The following is a 14,152-nucleotide window of genomic DNA, read 5'->3' as shown; positions in this document are numbered from 1 at the left end:
CAGCAGGACCCCCCCGGGGGGGGGATAAAGATGTCTGAGGAGGTGCCAGAGCTCAGACTCACTGTCACCATCACGAACCCCTTCTCAAGATGCAGTGGAGAGTGGGCTTCGCCGGACGGAGAGGAAGACCCAGGATTCCCAGGACTCAAAGCGTCAGGCTCCATCTGCAGGTGCTACACTGTCTCCTGCCCCCTCCGGGGGGGGGCAGCGTGTGCAAGGGCATGTATGCACATGCCTGTGAGCACATGGCATATATGTGTCTTGAAGCTCCCTTCCTGGGGCCTCCGGTCTCTGTAATCAGGTGTCCCACCCTGGGTGGGGTCAGCGCCTGGTATCAGAACCCCCAGAGCAGCCTCTATCTCTGATGGGCACCAGGCTGCAAGGAGCAGGTGCATGGCCTGGGGCCTGGCAGGATGTGGTCAGGTCCCCAGCCTTCTGTGGACCTGCGAGACCTGGCCAGGCGGTGCGGGCCATCCCCCCTGGACTGTCCCGGGTGCTGCTGCGTGGGAGAGGTCTGGGCCGAGGCCCAGAGAAGGTTCAGGGAACTTGGGTGCCAGGAGGTCGGGCCGCGAGCAAGCGCCCGCGGGTCCAGGCGCCCAGACCGCGAAGGCCCGGGGAGGGCACCGCCCCACGGCGGTCCCCCAATCACAGCGCTCCTCCTGCCCCCGCCCCCTCCCTCCGGGCAGGGTCCGCCCCGCCTGGCCCTCGGCGGGCGGGGAGCGCTCTCGCTCCGTCTCCGCACCCGCAGCCCCGGCTCCGCGGCGGCGGCGGTGGGAGTCTGCAGGGCGCTCGCCCCAGGCGCCTCCGCAGCTGACAGCGGCCTCGGCAGCAGCGAGCGAGCGTCCTGGGCCCGCTGTCCTGCGGCCCCGGGTCCCCGCGTCCCCTGTCGCCCATCCCGCCCCTTCCTCCCCCATGGAGCCGCTGCTGCGGGCCGAGCTGCGCACCACGACCCTGCGCGCCTTTGGGAGCCCGGGCGCCGGCTGCATCAGCGAGGGGCGCGCCTACGACACCGACGCAGGCCCCGTGTTTGTCAAGGTCAACCGCAGGTCGCTGGTGCGTGCCCCCGCCCCTTCCCAGTCCACCCCACCACTCCCGGCCCGCCCCGGGGCTCCAGCGGAGAACGGCTGGGGTGAGAGAGGCCTGGAGGGGGTGGGGAGAGGCCGCAGGGGGCTCCGGGGAGGGCGTCGTGGTCCGGTCCTGGGCCCCGGGGCCGCCCGCGGCCTTGCAGAATTGGCCCCAACATGCACGCCAAAAGGGCTCAAGCATTTTCTGCGGACTCCTGGGTTTTATTTGCTGCAGGATTAATTTACTTCCTTTTGCCTGGATGCAAAGGAGGCTCTGCTGTCTGTTTTAATTTTTCAACCAGCAAGCATGGGGGAGGTGAGGCTTGGGATCCTGGGCTGCTTCTGTGACTCCCATGGGGCCCAGCTCTGCACTCCCTTCCCCACAGCCCCTGGGTCTCCGGGGCAGGTGGAAAGAGCCTGGGTGCGCCACCCGAGGGCCAGACCCATGCTCCTACTCACAGGCCATGCTTGTGTTTGCTCCTGGTTTCCGTCGCCTGCTTAAAACGTTGCTGTTAAGTGTACGTGAAGAATAGGAGACTTTACAGACAGGGAAAGTCAGCCACAGTGGGCGCCCGGGTGCCGAGGATGGCATTCCCTCAGCCCTGGCGGGCGCTCCATGGACACCCCTGGTGCTCTGTGGGCCAGGTCCCTTGGAGGCTCTGCAGTACGGGGGGCACAGGCTGTGGGCAAGTCCCAGAAGGACCCCTGCAGTCCCAATGCCGCACTGCCCACATCTAGCATGGACAATGGGTTGGTTTTTGTCTGGCATCCCCGCTCTGTTGGCACTAGGAACTAATGAAGAATCTGATTTCAGAACCCAAATTTCTTAAAATGATAAGCCCCACCCCCCGGGAAGTGGTCTGGGGTTCAGAGTTCACACTGGCCCTGGAACTTTCACAGTGGTGCCCTGAAAGCTCCTCCACGCTGGGCTCCACTAATCACCCTGGCAGCCCTCAATGCTGCTGGCACCTGTGGTCAATGCACATGACCAGGTGCAAGGTGAGGCCCTCAGCACGTAGGCAGCCTGAAGCCCAGGTGCTCTGTGCCCCTGCAGTGTTGGGGCTCATCCTGGGAGCGGGCCCGGGGGCACTGGAAACCTCTCTCCATGATGCCAGGTGGGGTTGGCAGTTAGCAGGGCGCCTAGTGCATTCTCCCCTCCAATACTTGAACTGAAGGATGAAATACTCTTCTTGCCTAGAAAGAGAGGCTTTGCTGTTAGTCTATAGCCAGAGGTATTCACAGACCATGTTTTAGCTCAGGTACAGTGTAGCTAAGGTGAGAGCTCCTCACCTGATTCAAAACTGGGCTATTTCGTGAGATGTTTCAGAAGTAGGAAGACTCTTGGTTTCCCATGGAGGCCGCCTCCTTCTGGGGCGGGACGTGCGGTTCCCTCCCAGCTCCCAGGTCCTGCTCTGGGGACCTTCCCTGGACCGAAGGCCAGGCTGAGGAGACCCCCACTCACTCTGGCACCACCCATGCTGCCCTGTGCTGCCCTCATTTGCCGTAAGTGCTCAAGGCAGCCCGGGGCAGGTCATCTGGAAGAGGACGCAGGCCCAGCTCCAGACCCTCTGCTAACCCACACCCCAAGGCACCCTACCAGCACCCCCACAGCATTGTGGCATCCTGCAGCTCCCTGCGATACCCCCAGCACCCCATGGTCCCCATGACACTCCCAGCACCCCCTGTACATCTGTGACACTCCCAGCACCCCCTGTACATCTGTGACACTCCCAGCACCCCCCTGTACATCTGTGACACCCCCAGCACCCCCTGTACATCTGTGACACTCCCAGCACCCCCTGTACATCTGTGACACTCCCAGCACCCCCTGTACATCTATGACACCCCCAGCACCCCCTGTACATCTGTGACACTCCCAGCACCCCCCTGTACATCTGTGACACCCCCAGCACCCCCTGTACATCTGTGACACTCCCAGCACCCCCTGTACATCTGTGATACTCCCAGCACCCCATGGTCCCCCATGATACTCCCAGCACCCCCTGTACATCTGTGATACTCCCAGCACCCCCTGTACATCTGTGACACTCCCAGCACCCCCTGTACATCTGTGACACTCCCAGCACCCCCTGTACATCTATGACACCCCCAGCACCCCCTGTACATCTGTGACACTCCCAGCACCCCCCTGTACATCTGTGACACCCCCAGCACCCCCTGTACATCTGTGACACTCCCAGCACCCCCTGTACATCTGTGATACTCCCAGCACCCCATGGTCCCCCATGATACTCCCAGCACCCCCTGTACATCTGTGACACCCCAGCACCCCCTGTACATCTGTGACACCCCAGCACCCCCTGTACATCTATGACACTCCCAGCACCCCCTGTACATCTGTGATACCCCCAGCACCCCTCTGTACATCTGTGACACCCCCAGCACCCCTCTGTACATCTGTGACACCCCAAGCACCCCATGGTCCCCCATGATACTCCCAGCACCCCCTGTACATCTGTGACACCCCCAGCACCCCCCTGTACATCTGTGACACCCCCAGCACCCCCCTGTACCTCTGTGACACCCCCAGCACCCCCCTGTACCTCTGTGACACCCCCAGCACCCCATGGTCCTCCATGATACTCCCAGCACCCCCTCTACATCTGTGACACTCCCAGCACCCCCCTGTACATCTGTGATAGCCCCAGCGCCCCACGGTCCTGCATGACACCCCCAGGACCTCCCCCTCGACCTGTGCTTTCTCACCTCTCAGGGCAAAGCACCTGCTGCAGGGGTCAGACTCTGGCGTCCCAGCTCCAGGCACAGCCTTATCCCCTCCAAAGGGGTCATGTGGCATCCTGCGGTCTCAGGGCTAATGCCCATCCCCCCAGCCAGTGTTTGGCAGCTGAGGTCCCGGGTGCTTGTGACCCTGTGTGGTGGCCTGTGTCCAGGGATGCGAGCCTGGGCCTGGCTGCAGAGCCCCTGCTGGAGTCGGAATGCGGGCCGTGTTCCCCGCAGGCCCGGCAGATGTTTGAGGGGGAGATGACGAGCCTGGAGGCTCTTCGGAGCACCGGCCTGGTGCGGGCGCCTCGGCCCATCAAGGTGATTGACCTGCCTGGAGGTGGGGCGGCCTTCGTGATGGAGCATCTGAAGATGAGGGGCCTGAGCAGGTGAGTGTGTGTGAGAGACAGACAGACAGACAGATAGTGGGAGAGCTGCCACATAACAGCAGGGATCAGAGCGGGGCCGAGAATCACACCTGCCCTCCCTCACGCAGGCAAGGGGCGCTTGCGTTCTGTGTGGTGCCGGCGTGAGGTGCGTTTGGCTCCACGATGTGGCACCGCATAGGTGTGTTTAACCCCCTGTGCCTTCTGCCTGGAGGGACCACCGCCAGCTCAGGGTGGTCAGTGAGGTCGCAACTGGGAAGTCTCTGAAGCGCTTACTTTTTTTTCTAATTATGTATTTATTTTAGGGCCCGCACCTGCTGCACATGGAAGGTCCCAGGCCAGGGGGGTTGAATGGGAGCTGCAGCTGCCAGCCTACACCCCAGCCACAGCCACGCCAGATCCGAGCCGCATCTTCGGCCTACACCACAGCTTACGGCAACGCCGGACCCTTAACCCACAGACCTGCAACCTCATGGTTCCCCGTCGGATTGGTTTCCGCTGAGCCGTGATGGGAACCCCCTAGTCTTTTTCTTTTCTTTTCTTTTTTTTTGTCTTTTTTTGCTATTTCTTTGGGCCGCTCCCGCGGCATATGGAGGTTCCCAGGCTAGGGGTCGAATCGGAGCTGTAGCCACCGGCCTACGCCAGAGCCACAGCAATGTGGGATCCGAGCCGCGTCTGCGACCTACACCACAGCTCACGGCAACGCCGGATCGTTAACCCACTGAGCAAGGGCAGGGACCAAACCTGCAACCTCATGGTTCCCAGTCGGATTCGTGAACCACTGCGCCAGGACGGGAACGCCCGGAGGCTTTTCCTTATACGTGATTTCTCTTTGTATTTACAAAAACTGGGAGATGGTGTTTTTACCCGACGCTACTCTGAGCGCCGGTCCTCAGTTCCCAGTACCTCCGAGGCCTCTGCTGCAGCCCACCCGCCTCCCCCACCCGGCGATTTTCTCTGTTTTGTTTTGGAGATGGCCGTGGCCTGCTGTTCGTGTTTTCAGCTTTTAAAGGGCGAAGACGCGCTCTCTAGGTCTTTAAAGCTTTTCTTGAAAAGGACAGGCTTGCAGGTGGTTGTCGCTTCTTATCTTAATTGGCTGCGTTTCTTCTTCCTCAGCCAGGCAGCAAAACTTGGAGACCAGATGGCAGAGCTGCACCTTTACAACCAGAAGCTCGGGGAGAAGTTGCGGGGGGAGGAGAGCAGAGTGGGTACGTCCAGGTCGGTCGGGGTCGCGCGCGCTCTTGACGATGGTGCTGGGGTGTCCCTGGATGGGCCGGCTTGCACACCACCTGCCTGCAGATGGCGGCGTGCAAGAAGAATCGGCTCATGGCCCCTTTCGGACGCAGCCTGCCCGCGGGCTCGGAAGCGTGTGCCGGCTGCTCCAAGGGTGGCCCCATTGCTGCCACGTACAGTGCATCCTCGGCCACCCGCTCTCCAGCCGTGGGCCCCGGGGCCTGTCCTCGTGCCCTGTGGAGGTCTGGCATTGAAGCGAGAGACAAATAGCCCTTTCTGTTGACAGGTCAGAGGGCTGAGGGTGCCGGGCCGCAGTATGTGACCAAGTTTGGCTTCCACACGGTGACCTGCTGTGGCTTCATCCCGCAGGTGAGTGTCCCGTGGAGGTGCCCCTGCTTCATTCCTGATGCCCCCGTGTGTGACAGACTGCCAGTCCCAGTCCCTGGGCACCAGGAAGACTGTCCACCTGATTTCTTTTTTTTTTATTAAAAAATTTTTTTTCTTGTCTTTTTAGGGCTGCACCCACAGCACATGGAGGGTCCCAGGCTAGGGGTCTAACTGGAGCTGCAGCTGCCGGCCTCCACCAGAGCCACAGCAACGCAGGATCCAAGCCTCCTCGGCCACCTGTACCACAGCTCATGGCAACGCCGGATCCTTAACCCACGGATCGAGGCCAGGGATGGAACCCGCGTCCTCATGGATGCTAGTTGGGTTCGTGAACTGCTGAGCCATGACGGGAACGCCAGCACACACCATTCTGAAATAAGGAAATACTGGAATGACAGGGACTCCTGTGCACCTGATCTCTGAAAGCAGAGTGTGAGCTGTGAGACGTGGGGCTGGGAGAGTAGATGCCAGGGTTCACCGAGCTGAGCTTGGAGGAGGTAGGGAGCCGTCGGGCGGGCGGAAGAGTGTTCTCAGCAGAGAGACCAGCAGGTGCAAAGGCCACAGCACAGGAGGGCAGGTGTGAGTGTGGGGATTGGAAGTGGTGGTGGGGGGACAGCTTTTGAGGTCAGGGCCCAAGTCCGGGTCACTCCGCCCCCCCCCCCAGGACCTTTAAAAACTATTAGTACCGGGAGTTCCCTCGTGGCACAGCAGGTTAAGGGTCTGGCATTGTCACAGCCGTGGCATAGGTCGCAACTGCCACGTAGGTTTGATTCCTGGCCCAGGCACTTCTGCGTGCCACGGGTGTGGACCAAAAGCCCCTCAAACTATTATACTATTGAGTTGTAATTCAGCAGCATAAATGCACTATTTTAATTTTTTTTTTGTCTTTTTTTTTTAGCTATTTCTTGGGCCACTCCCGCGGCATATGGAGGTTCCCAGGCTAGGGGTCGAATCGGAGCTGTAGCCACCGGCCTACGCCAGAGCCACAGCAACGCGGGATCCGAGCCGCGTCTGCAACCTACACCACAGCTCGTGGCAACGCCGGATCATTAACCCGCTGAGCAAGGGCAGGGACCGAACCCGCAACCTCATGGTTCCTAGTCGGATTCGTTAACCACTGCGCCACGACAGGAACTCCCTTTTTTATTTTTAAAAATTATTTTTTGTCTTTTTATAAATGTACTATTTTAAAATGCATGGTTCCGAAGCTCCCGCTGTGGCGCAGCGGAAACAATCTCACTAGCATCCACGAGGACGCGGGTTCAATCCCTGGCCTCCCTTAGTGGGTCGGGGATCTGGCGTTGCTGTGAGCTGGGGTATAGGTTGCCGACGCGGCTCAGATCCCGATTTGCTGTGGCTGTGGTATAGACTGGCAGCCGTAGCGCCAATTCGACCCTGAGCCTGGGAACTTCCACATGCCACGGGTGTCGCCCTAAAAAGCAAAAAACTAAACTAAACTAAAATGGATGGTTCAGTGGGTTTTAGGCTATTCACAGTGTAGTGCAAGCATCACCCGCCCTCCCTACTTCCAGAACATTCCATCACCCAGAGAGAATCACAGGTCTGCTAGCAGTCACTCCTCTCCCCACCCTCTGTCAGCCGAAACCTCCAGTCCCCTTCTGTGTCTAGGACGTGCCTGTTCTGGACTTCTCCTAGTGTCCGTGGCATCATACACTAGGTAGCTTTCTGTGACCCACTGGTGTGGGCCAAGGTCACCAGGGGCAAGATTCTTGCGAAGCTGGAGGCGGATTTCAGGATCCCAGCCGAGGGGCAGCCCTCACATCTGGGGTCCCTAGAAATGCACCCGGTGGTTTAGGGCCCCGCGCCTCCCTGGGGTCACACACGTGTCTGGAGCCGTGGTCGCTCAGTAGTGTGGGCCCAGGCTGGTGTGTCCACGTGTGGCGCATTGTTCTGCTTCCAATGTTGAGTTTAAGGGAGGTGAGTCCCCGAGACTTGGTTGGCCTCACACGGTGGCGTCTCAAGAACGGAGGGTTGGGGAGTTCCCATCATGGCTCAGTGGTAGTGAACCCCGCTAGTATCTGTGAGGACTCGGATTCCATCCCTGGCCTCGCTCCGTGGGTCGAGGCTTGGTTCTGGCATTGCAGTGAGCTGTGGTGTAGGTCACACATGAGGCTTGGATCTGGTGTGGCTGTGGTGTGGGCCGGCAACTGCAGCTCTGATTCAACCCCTAGCCTGGGAACCTCCATGTGCCGCGGGGGCGGCCCTGAAAAAAACCAAAAGCTGAGGGATGAACTTGTATACACACGACCCCAATGTGGGAGCGGGGGAGGCTGGCCTGTTGGGGACACGGGCGGCCCCTGAGTGCCCTTCCGAGTTCAGGATCAGAGAACCAACTTAGCTCAGCTGCAGCCCGGACGCCTGGCCCGCCTCCTGGTGCTGGACAGATGGCCCTGGATGTAGCGTCTGGTGGCTGTCATAGCCTAGATGGACCGGCCCAAAGTTTCCAGAGGCGCCCGGCTCCTGGGGAGGCTGAGTGGGCCCTTGGGGGCTGCAGCCCTGGATGAGGCGACCCTGAACGGTGTCGCCTCGTGAGCTGAGCCCCGTTGGGACCACTGGCTCGGTTGAGGGACTGACGCGTTTTGTTTGCTGGCTCGCCCCACACACCATTCCAAGCAACTTGTCCAATTCGACACCCCAGGTCCCGTGGCCATCCCAGAAGGTGGGCTGTCATCAATCCACTTTATAGACGAGGAAAGTGATGTGCAGAAAAGCCAGCTGGGGGAGTTCCCGTCGTGGCACAGTGGTTAACGAATCCGACTAGGAACCATGAGGTCGCGGGTTCGGTCCCTGCCCTTGCTCAGTGGGTTAACGATCCGGCGTTGCCGTGAGCTGTGGTGTAGGTTGAAGACGCAGCTCGGATCCCGCGTTGCTGTGGCTCTGGTGTAGGCCGGTGGCTACAGCTCCGATTGGACCCCTAGCCTGGGAACCTCCATATGCCGCGGGAGCGGCCCAAGAACCAAGAGATAGCAACAATAACAACAACAACAACAAAAAAAAAAAAAAAAAAAAAAGAGCCAGCTGGCACCCGAGCTGTGCAGCTGGTAAGCTGAGTGCCAGTGTTTGGCCCTGACTCCCACACATCCTGCCCCTCTGTCCAGGTGGAGGCTGGGTCCCCCACCACCTGTGCACCCAGGTGGCTCCGCTTTTGGTAGCACAGAGGAAGGTCACATCTTTCCGGGGGTGAGGGGATCCCGGCTTGTCGGTCCGGGTGGAGGGCTAGCCGGTACTCGTCTCCAGCGCCCGACACAATCTGCCTTTTATGACCTGGTCATCCAGGAGGAAGACGAGGCTGGGACACCAGCAGTTGAGCGGCAAAGGGGGCACAAGGGAATATGCCATCCCACTGGGGAAGGACTGCCCTGTCTTCTCTGCAGTGCACCTGGTACCAGGGGGGTGAACCCAGGGACTCGGCGACCAGAACCCCCAGCTCAGGGAGTCTCCATGCTGAGCGCCAGGGATGTGTGCTCTCTGGAAAGTTCCTCTCCTAAGGAGTGTCCCGAAGTAAACTTTTAAAAAACATTAAATTAATTAATTAATTAATTTTGCTTTTTAGGGTGGCACCCATGGCATATGGAGGTTCCCAGGCTAGGGGTCAAATCGGAGCTGCAGCTGCCAGCCTACACCACAGCCACAGCAATGCAGGATCTGAGCTGTGTCTGTGACCTACACCACAGCTCACGGCAACGCCGGATCCTTAACCCACTGAGCAAGGCCAGGAATCGAACTTGTGTCCTCGTGGATGCTAGTCAGATTTGTGAACCGCTGAGACACAACAGGAACTCCCAAAGTAATTTTTTTATAAAATAAGCTTTGCGGAGTTCCCATCGTGGCTCAGTGGTTCACAAATCCAACTAGGAACCATGAGGTTGCAGGTTTAATCCCTGGCCTCCCTCAGTGGGTTAAGGATCTGGGGTGTAGGTCGCAGACGCGGCTCGATCCTGCATTGCTGTGGCTCTGGTGTAGGCCAGCGGCTACAGCTCCGATTAGACAGACCCCTAGCCTGGGAACCTCCATGTGCCATGGGAGCGGCCCTAGAAAAGGCAAAAAGATAAAATAATAATAATAAATAAAAAATAAGCTTTGCACTTAAAAAAAACAAAACCCAATTCTATCAAGTATAATTGACATAAAATAAACTGCACATATTTCGAGGGTACGGTTGGGTAAGTTTTGACATGGGCACTAACCACAGTCAGGTTGCTGAGTGTGCCATCACCCCAGAAGTGCCCCTTTGTCCTTCCCTGTCCATGGCAGCCACTGATCTGCTTTCTGTCACTGTAGATAGGTTTGCAATTTGTGTAATTGTGTTTTTTTTTTTTTTGTGTGTGTGTGTGTGTGGTTTTTTTTTTTTTTTTTTGCTTTTTATGGCCACACCCATGGCATATGGAGGTTCCCAGGCTTGGGGTCAAATCAGAGCTACAGCTGCTGGCCTACACCACAGCCACAGCAACACCCGATCCCAGCCACGTCTGCGACCCACACCACAGCTGACGGCAATGCCGGATCCTTAGCCCACTGAGCGAGGCCAGGGATCGAACCCGCAAGCTCGTGGTTCCTCGTCGGATTCGTTTCCCCTGCGCCACGACGGGAACTGCCCTGTTGACTAATGATGTGGAGCATCTCTTCCCTGCTTATTTGCCGTATTTAGGGATGTAAATATTCAGGATTATTGTATCTTCATCAGTTGACTCGCTTTCCATTGCGACCCCCATTCCTTTGCTCTGAAATCTGCTCTGATACTGATAGAGCCCCTCCAGCTTTCTTTTGTTTAGTGTTAGCAAGATTTACCTTTTCTATCCTTTCAGCTGGTTTCTGTTTCTGTTTTTTTTTTTTCTTTTTTGGCTGCCTGCCGCATTTGGAGTTCCCAGGCCAGGAATCAGATCTGAGCCGCAGTTGTGACCTAAGCTTCAGCTGCAGTAATGCCAGATCCTTAACCCACTGTGCTAAGCCTGGGATCAAACCTGTGTCCGGGAGCTCCCAAGATGCTTCCGATCTCATTACGCTACAGTGGGAACTCTAATTTCTGATTTTTGAAAATGTATTTGCAAGTTCTTTGATGGCCTCGCAGGGTGGGGCTCCTGTGTTCTCACCGCTGTGACTCTGGTTGCTGTTGTGCGGCGTAGGTTCAATCCCTGGTCCAGGAATTGCCACATACTGCCTGTGTGGCAAAAAAGAAAAAAAAAAAAAAAAAAGAGAGAGAGAACCTGAAATAAATGTTGCAACTCTCTTTAAAAAAGAAATTATTGGAGTTCCCGTCGTGGCTCAGTGGTTAATTAATCTGACTAGGAACCACGAGGTTTCAGGTTGGATCCCTGGCCTTGCTCAGTGGGTTAAGAATCCAATGTTGCCGTGAGCTGTGGTGTAGGTCGCAGACGTGGCTCGGATCTGGTGTTGCTGTGGCTCTGGCATAGGCCGGCGGCTACAGCTCCGATTTGACCCCTAGCCTGGGAACCTCCATATGCTGCAAGTGCAGCCCTAAAAATGAAAAGAAGACAAAAAATTTTTTTATTTTTATTTTATTTAATTTTATTATTTAATTTTATTTTTCTTTTTAGGGCTGCATCTGAGGCATATGGAGGTTCCCAGGCTAGGGAACGAATCGGAGCTGTAGCCGCCAGCCTACGCCACAGCCATGGCAATGCTGGATCCTTAATCCACTGATCAAGGCCAGGGATCAACCCTGCATCTTCATGGATGCTAGTCAGATTCGTTTCCACTAAGCCATGACAGGAATACCTGTTTTATTTTTAATATAAAGTGCCTTTCCTGTACACAGCTTATAATTGGGTGTACCCTCACCCCCACCCCTTTTTAAGGCTGCTCCTGCAGCCTGTGGAAGTTCCTAGGCTGGGGGAGAAGTGGAGCTACAATCGCTGGCCTTACGCCAGAGCCACAGCAACAGCAGATCCAAGCCACCTCTGTGACCTACACCACAGCTCATGGCAATGCCGGATCCTCAACCCACTGAGTGAGGCCAGGGATGGAGCCTGAATCCTCATAGCTACTAGTAGGGCTTGTTACTGCCGAGTCATAGTGGGGACTCCTAACCGGGCCTTGCTTTATTTCTCTAACTTGTCGGTCTCTGTCATTCAACTGGGACATTTAGACCGTTCACATTTAAGTGCTTATGGCTATGGTTAGCTTTGACTCTGTCTTGCCATTTCTTTTTTATTTCTTATCTGTTCTTTTCTCTTTTTTCTTCCTTTTGCTCTCTTTCAAATTAACTACGTCTTTGTACTTATCTCCCTTGCTGGCCAGTGATAATCTTTGCTGTGCTCTTTTAGTGGGTGCTCTAGGGTTTAGGCAGGTTTCACGCTTAACTCTGTCCTGTGAGCACCAGCTCCAGCAGCAGCCCTTCCTTTCCCTGTTGCCCAGGTGAACGAGTGGCAGGACGACTGGCCAACCTTCTTCGCGCGGCACCGGCTCCAAGCACAGCTGGACCTCATTGAGAAGGACTATGCTGACCGAGAGGCACGAGAACTCTGGTCACGGCTGCAGGTGGGCACAGCAGTTATCCCCTGGGAGTGGGGCTGTCTTTTGAGCCCACATTTCTGTGGCGCTCTCTGCTAGATAGAGCCAGGATGGAGGCCACTGAGCCTGAGCAGAGTTGGGCAAGGTGTGGACACATAAGTGCCTGACTATTGGCTTGATGGGGAAACTGGGAAGGGGGTGGGGCACTTGGCCCCTGAGCACACCTCTCACCTGCTAGGTCACCAGCTACTTAACCTCAAACTTTCCCCATGGGAAATGTAGGTGCCTGGCTTGTAAATGGCATTTACTGTTACTTTCTTAGCTGCTCTTAGGCTGTTCTGCCTTCTCACCAAGACACAAACGTCTCACCTCTCGGAGCAGATGTGGGCAGCAGGTGCCCAGAGTGGCTGGTTTCAAAACATAACTCGCGGAGTTCCTGCTGTGGCTCAGTGGGTTAAGAACCCACTATAGTGTCTGTGAGGATGTGGGTTCGATCCCTGGCCTTGCTTAGTGGGTTAAGGATCCAGCGTTGCTGTGAGCTATGGCATAGATCCCAGGCTCGGCTTGGATCCTGTATTGCTGTGACTGTGGTGCAGGTCGGCAGCTGTGGCTCCGATTCCACCCCTGGCCTGGGAATTTCCATATGCTGCAGGCGTGGCCCTAAAAAGGAAAGAAAAACAAACTCTTAAATTCTTGTTAAAAAAAAAAAAACCCACAAAAACCCAAAAAGACAGAACTTGCAAATCAATTCAGGCTGAGCACGCATTCATGGAATTTTAACTCACTATTGAAGTAATCAGGCTACAAAAGAGGTGCTGGTGCAAGTGTGCCGTGAAACGAAGGAAGAGCAAGAACGTTTGCTAAGTTACTGAAGAACAGAACGCCACGCAGGTGATACGGCTCGTATCGCACACGGCAATAACGCCATCACCTCTGAAGTTCTTCCCTGGATGGAAATCATTAGCACTGTAGAACTTCTGGACCTAAATCCCTAGTACACGCGGAGACAAAATCACATCCCCCTGGAGCCGGAGGTCCTTTTCTCTGGGCTTGGTGGTCGGACCCTGAACATACCTTGTTGCCAGGCCGGGGGTAACTCTGTGTCCCATAATTATTTCCTTAGGTGAAGATCCCGGATCTGTTTTGTGGCCTAGAGATTGTCCCCGCCCTTCTTCACGGGGACCTCTGGTCCGGAAACGTGGCGGAGGACGACTTGGGGCCCGTCGTGTATGACCCGGCCTCCTTCTACGGCCACTCTGAGTTCGAACTGGCCATTGCCTTGATGTTCGGGGGTTTTCCCAGGCCCTTCTTCACCGCCTACCACCGGAAGGTCCCCAAGGCTCCCGGGTTTGACAGGCGGCTGCTGCTCTACCAGCTCTTTAACTACCTAAACCACTGGAACCACTTCGGGCGGCAGTACAGGAGCCCGTCCCTGGGCACCATGCGGAAGCTTCTCAAGTAGCAGCCGGCTCCGTCCCGTCCCCGCTCAGGCGCCTCGCAAAGCTGGGGCCGCAGCGCCGGAGGGACTTCAGGACAATAAAGCCCTTGGGGTCTCGGGGATGGAACCGCGTGCTCGGCTTCACCTGTGTCCTCCTTGCAGCTGGGCTAACTTAGGGGGGCCCAGACCACCTGAAAGGTCTCGGACAGGCTCATGGCCTATCCATCTTGCGGAACGTGGAGTTGGGTCCTTTCATGACAGTTGTATAGAAATGCACACAGGTTTGGGGTTCGCTTAGGCGGAAGTTGGTGTCGCGTCTCTCTGTGGATTCCTGTTTCTGGCTTAGGGAGAACTGGGGACCACAGGATTGGCCCAGCGCAGCATCCCGGGGTCTGAGCGGGGCTCCTAGG

General features: G+C 56.8%; 1 protein-coding gene across 4 annotated transcripts; it reads left to right on the top strand.

Moving 5' to 3' along the window:
• Positions 1-714: 714 nt before the first annotated feature.
• FN3K (fructosamine 3 kinase) lies at positions 715-13,874 on the top strand. 4 transcript variants are annotated; one of them, XM_003131131.6, is made up of 6 exons: positions 715-1,053; positions 4,044-4,195; positions 5,309-5,400; positions 5,712-5,794; positions 12,209-12,331; positions 13,428-13,874. In XM_003131131.6, exons 1-6 carry the CDS (start codon positions 913-915, stop codon positions 13,764-13,766), a joined length of 930 nt encoding a protein of 309 aa, XP_003131179.2. In that variant the 5' UTR covers positions 715-912; the 3' UTR covers positions 13,767-13,874. The 4 variants fall into 4 exon arrangements, with proteins under 4 accessions (XP_003131179.2, XP_020921989.1, XP_013845279.1 ...); XM_021066330.2 differs by having other exon boundaries at positions 715-1,129; XM_013989825.3 differs by lacking the exon at positions 715-1,053 and adding an exon at positions 1,292-1,380.
• Positions 13,875-14,152: the final 278 nt, after the last annotated feature.

The sequence above is a fragment of the Sus scrofa genome, chromosome 12 (assembly GCF_054392235.1).
Source record: "Sus scrofa isolate SSC_HxYL_T2T_F1_AM1 chromosome 12, Sscrofa_HxYL_maternal_Yorkshire_Landrace_v2.0, whole genome shotgun sequence".
In the NCBI taxonomy this organism is placed as follows: Eukaryota; Metazoa; Chordata; class Mammalia; order Artiodactyla; family Suidae; genus Sus; species Sus scrofa.
The sequence above is the reverse complement of the archived record's forward strand: the minus strand, read 5'-3'. Positions and strand labels throughout refer to the sequence as shown.